A 5,355-nucleotide genomic window follows, 5' to 3' on the forward strand; every position below is an offset into this window, starting at 1 on the left:
GACTAACTAGACAGGACATTGAGAGTCAAAAAGAATAAATAGTACTTGCTGTCTTGTCCTAAAAGATCAGGCAAAGGGAAGGAGTAATAATAAGCTTAATTCTTTTTTTTTTTTTTTTTTTTTTTTTAAAGATTTTATTTATTTATTTGACAGAGAGAGACACAGCAAGAGAGGGAACACAAGCACGGGGAGTGAGAGAAGGAGAAACAGGCCTCCCGCCGAGCAGGGAGCCCGATGTGGGGCTCGATCCCAGAACCCTGAGATCATGACCTGAGCTGAAGGCAGTGGCTTAACACACTGAGCCACCCAGGCGCCCCAATAAGCTTAATTCTGTTTCAGGAAAATAATCAGCCTTTCTCTTCAATCAGTCTTTAGAGAGATTGGAAAATGTCAACTGTGTACGCTGAACTATGGTCTGCAGAATTCTCTTTTTATGTCTGTCTGTCTGTATGTATATATTTAAGAGAGAGAGAAAGAGAGAGAAATAGAGTGAGAGAGTATGAGCACGGGAAAAGGCAGAGGGAGAAGGACAAGCAGACCCCCAACTGAGCAAGGAGCCCAACCTGGGGCTGGATCCCAAGACCCTACGATCATGACCTGAGCTGAAGTCAGATGATTAACCAACTGAGCCAGCCAGGTGTCCCAGATTGTCTTTTAGAATGTTTCCAGTTAGGAAAGGGATACAAGGTACAAGGGATAATTTCTTTGGAGAGTTGGAGACTATGTTCATATATAAACAGACCTCATCTTGCTGGGCAGACCCTGCCGATATTTCTGACTCACAGTGAGAAGAGGACAGACAGTGACACCCCAGGAAATACTAGTAAAAGCTTTCCCCCAACTTTCCCCTGACTGGGAGCCTGACCTTTCTCCAAATGCGCTGCCATTTACTCATAATGGATGTCCTATCATAGGTTTCTTAGGGTTACCGTTTTAGTCCCTTGCACCTAACACTCTCATTCCCACTATGACATAACTCCAGGATTGGGTAGGTGAGGCAGAATCCCTCCAACTAGATACTCCCGACCCAGGAACCAGCTTCCATAATGCACGTGCTCATGGGCTGAGCCGGCTGAGCAGGGCTTCCCTGGACCTCAGAGCTGAAAGCTTAGCAGGTGCACACAGACTGGGGCAAGGACCTCCCAGGGCACCTGAGGGACTTGGTGGGGCTCACCACTCCATTCTGAAGCTCATGAGCTTTAGGCATGAACTCAAAGCATGTCATTTCTCATTTCTAGCACATCTGCCATCTGGCCCGGCAGGGACCAGCCTGAGGAAGTGAGCAAGGTCGTGGCTAGAGGAGCTCTCCTCTACCTAACCACACACCTTCCAGGGGTCAGTGGGCCACCCCCTCAGGCTCCACACCACTCCTCTCCACAGCCCCTCCAGCTCTGACAGCGGGACCCTCCTCCGGAGCCCCGGCCGCCAGCACAACCAGCCAACCTATTTCCTCAGGATTGCACAACCGGGAATTGACCTGTGGATGAAGAAAACCACCGGTGTCCCGTAAGTTCTCCTTTGCAGGTCTCTAGGGGCCATGACCTGGGGAGACTTTTCCGGGCATCAAGTCTGGTTTTTCTTCTCTTCCCGTGTGCCCAGCAGGGAGGGCTCAGTATAAATACCAGCCACCTCTCCCCAGCAGGCAGGGACCAGTAGCTCTGCTCCACCAGAACTCAGGTGAGGGGCTACTCCAAAGAGGGACTGGATGAAGAACAGAGTCTCTTTTCTCTTTCCCATCAGGATGTAGATCCCTTGAAAAATAATAATTCTGCTTTGTATTTGTCCCGTATGAGGTCTGTGCTTGCAGAGTGGCACCCAGTAGACCCTGTGGATGATAAGGTTTTTGGTTGATGACAGGCTGCTCTAGGCTGGGACAAGTTGGTCCCAGCTGCCCTGTTGCCCCATCAGTGCCACCCTGGGGGACCTCTTAGCCAGCCTAGGGTCAGGCTGAAGGGTTCAGCCCTGGGGACTGTGGTTCTGAGTGAGGACCTACTGCAGTGTTTCCTGCGTGGACCTGGAGAGTCTACTGAGAACAAATGGAATGGGCACCAGGCTTCATGTGCAAATCCCCGAGGGGGTGCGGGTCCTGTCCTTGCCCCCTGACACTCTCCTTCCTTCATTTCAGCACCATGAAGCTTTTCACGGGCCTCATCTTCTGCTCCTTGGTCCTGGGGGTCAGCAGCCAATGGTATTCATTCTTCAGTGAGGCTGCTCAAGGTAAGGTCACAGGAGGGGGGTGGCATCCACGGGCCACTTGGATTTGCCCTGAGCACTTGCAAGGGTTCAGCTACTGCGTTAGGTGTGTTGCCCTCTGTGGTAGAATGTGCCCGGTTTTTGGGGAGCTCTTCATGAAACAGATCGAAAGGCACAGGGTTTGTGTCCACTCCTACTAGAGAAGGAGCCATCATCATTCCCAGCTGAAGTGTCAGTTCGACTAGAAGACACAAAATGAGTCTTGAAATGGCACAGAATTTCCTGCAGAAAAAAGGCACAGTGTCTGATTAAAGCTGTCCCTCCTTCTTCTCCTTTCCCTCCCTCCCTTCAGTCAGCCCTTTCTCCCGTTCCCTCCCTTCTACCCTTCCTGCCATTTCCTGATTGACTAATTTACAGACACCTCCAGCGTGGCTCTCCCTGATGCTTCCTCTTGTCAGTGATGCTGTCCCTGGGAGATCTGCTTCCTCCCCTTTCCTGGCCCTTAACAGGAGCAAAAAAAGAAAGGGGAGGGGAGACTAAAAACCATCTATCAAGCCTGCAGCCAAGGATGGCTGAGGGCCGGGGCTCTAGCGCGTGCTTCCTCAAGCTGTCCCCGTCATCTGATCTGAGCGGTCTATTCAGAGAGTTGTCAGGATGCCATTTATGCCCCAACACTCAGAGGGACTCGGGTCATAGCCATGTGCCTTCACTCTGCAAGAACAGATTTGCTAGGCCTTGGGGCAAAGGTGCTGTGCTCCTGGGCCTTTCTCAGAATCGGACCTCATCATCTGTGCTTCATTCTCCACCAGTACTTCCTGGCCAAGGGCAATCTTGTGCCTGGGGACACGTGGCAATGCCTGGAAACATTTCTGGTTGTGAGCCTCAGGGCATACGTTGCTCACATCTAGTGGGAGAGGTCAGGGAGGCTGTTACGCATCCTACAGTCTCAGAACAGGCTTGAGCAACAGAGAATTATCTGGCCCCAAATCTCAGTGGTGCTGTGGTTGAGAAAGGCTGTTTTTTTTTTTTTAAGATTTTATTTATTTATTTGACAGAGAGAGATCACAAGTAGACAGAGAGGCAGGCAGAGAGAGAGAGGGAAGCAGGCTCCCTGCTGAGCAGAGAGCCTGATGTGGGACTCAATCCCAGGACCCTGAGATCACAACCTGAGCTGAAGGCAGCAGCTTAACCCACTGAGCCACCCAGGCACCCGAGAAAGGCTGTTTGATAACACCTCTTCCTCCTCTTGAGCAGCTCACATAGAGCCCTCGGTGGATGGAGCATGGAGATAGCATAGGAACAGACACACAGGTGCAACCTGGCTGTGCCCCGCCCTAGCACCCTCACTAGGGATGCCTGGAGAAGCCAACTAGGAGGAAGCCTGTTCTCAGCCTCGGGTGCCCAAGGGTGCTGGGAGCCCAGGCAGAAATATTGAGTCAGTGGGAGATCGGCCGTTCCTTGATTCTTCCCTGTGGTTTGCCACTGGCTCTCTGTCCACCTGATATCCCTGTTGACTTGTCCTTCTCTCCCAGGGGCTTGGGACATGTACAGAGCCTACTCTGACATGAGAGAAGCCAATTACAAAAATTCGGACAAATACTTCCATGCCCTCGGGAACTATGATGCTGCACAAAGGGGCCCTGGGGGCGCCTGGGCCGCTAAAGTCATCAGGTAACAAGGGCCCCGGGGATGCAGGGATGGCCTGGCTGAGCATGGCGGCCTTAGAGAGCCAGAAGGGGCCAACCCTAGAGAAGCTTCCTATAGAGACAGGGACTCCTGGTCCTCTTGCCCACCGTCCCCTCTGTGCCCAGTGTGGGGTCTGAGTGGCTGGCAGAGCCAGAGCAAAGCCAGTGGGAATGGGGGACTCCCACCCTCCTGCTGTGGGCACGGGGACCAGCCTGGGCTGACCTGGGGTGTGCGTGGAGCAGGGTCGGTGTTTCAGCCCCTCTGGCCTGGGCTCCTCTCAGCCATCCCTCAGAAAGAGAAGGGATTGGTGGGAGTGGGGGCCTGTTACTCAGCAGCCCCTAATGAATCTCTATTTGCCTTCCTCCATTCCAGTGACGCCAGAGAGCAATCTCAGAGAGTCACAGACCTTTTCAAGTATGGAGACAGCGGCCACGGAGTGGAGGACTCGAAGGCTGACCAGGCTGCCAACGAATGGGGCCGGAGTGGCAAAGACCCCAACCACTTCCGACCCCCTGGCCTGCCTGACAAGTACTGAGCTTTCCCTTGGCTCTGCCCTGGGGGGACGGGCTGTGAGGACCCGGGGGACAGGGACAGCCAGTCATTGAGTTCTCTGTCCCCAGAGGCTGGTGGAGGGCACCTAATAGGTGTCTAATAAATGCTTAATGAGACTGACTGTTGAAAAGTGTGTGTTACTCTTGGGTATAAGGACTGCTTGTTTGATCCCCAGGAGTGAAGGATGGACACCCCCACCCCGAGCAGGCAGAGCTTGGGCCCCTGTGTTGGATGTGGGGGAGGAAATCTCAGCGTCAAAAGGACAGACGCCCTGCACTCACCCCTCCCCAATCAGACCTACTCCCCTGTCCAGGCCCCTCTGGTTGCACTTGTGCTATTTTAGGTCCTTCCGTGGCCAGGTCCCTCACTGCTGTCCATGGTGTCCTGTCACTTTCTCTGTCCTCAGGGTCTAGTTCCCTTTGTCTTGCTCCCCAGTGGTCTCTGTCCCTGGGGGTAGAGGACTTAGCAATGGAAGGATGGGACGGTGGCATCCTGATCTGGCCACTGTCACCTTGATCTTCTGTTGGTTTCTCGGCATCACCTTCAAATCCATTGAAAACCTGTTTCTGTCCCTCCCTGCCTTCTAAGAAACGTGTCCAGAGCCATTTTTCTCTGCCTTATTTCACTGCCTTACTTCAGGCCTCTGTGGAGAGGTGATGCCACCTCCCTGGTGATTCTTTCCTCACCACTTTTGCCTTAACCAGTTAAAACTGGGGAAGTGATAGTGAGGAGGGAGCAGGGTGTGGAGAAGCCCCCTGTATCAGCTTGGGTCCAGGCAGGAGACAGACATCAGGTAGCCATCTGAGATGGGAAATAACAGAAGGAGTGATTAACTGGGACATGAGTAAACACTAAGGGGTACAGGATACACAAAGCTGAGCTGTGGATCTTGTTGGAAACTCTGTAGCCCACGGGATGGCCCAA

The 5,355-nt window shown here is 53.0% G+C and overlaps 1 protein-coding gene across 1 annotated transcript; it reads left to right on the top strand.

Annotated features, from left to right (window-relative positions):
- Positions 1-1,546: 1,546 nt before the first annotated feature.
- Positions 1,547-4,547, top strand: LOC125078199 (serum amyloid A-2 protein-like). The gene is made up of 4 exons (XM_047690408.1): positions 1,547-1,677; positions 2,126-2,217; positions 3,726-3,864; positions 4,252-4,547. Exons 2-4 carry the CDS (start codon positions 2,130-2,132, stop codon positions 4,412-4,414), a joined length of 390 nt encoding a protein of 129 aa, XP_047546364.1. The 5' UTR covers positions 1,547-1,677; positions 2,126-2,129; the 3' UTR covers positions 4,415-4,547.
- Positions 4,548-5,355: the final 808 nt, after the last annotated feature.

The sequence above is a fragment of the Lutra lutra genome, chromosome 10 (assembly GCF_902655055.1).
Source record: "Lutra lutra chromosome 10, mLutLut1.2, whole genome shotgun sequence".
Taxonomy (NCBI): domain Eukaryota; kingdom Metazoa; phylum Chordata; class Mammalia; order Carnivora; family Mustelidae; genus Lutra; species Lutra lutra.

Bases quoted from the DNA above. Each gene is read 5' to 3' on its own strand.
- LOC125078199 (XM_047690408.1), top strand. From the start codon at position 2,130: ATGAAGCTTTTCACGGGCCTCATCTTCTGCTCCTTGGTCCTGGGGGTC. The intron at 2,218-3,725 runs GTAAGGTCACAG...CTTCTCTCCCAG, and splicing joins CTTCAGTGAGGCTGCTCAAG to GGGCTTGGGACATGTACAGA. The intron at 3,865-4,251 runs GTAACAAGGGCC...CCTCCATTCCAG, and splicing joins TGGGCCGCTAAAGTCATCAG to TGACGCCAGAGAGCAATCTC.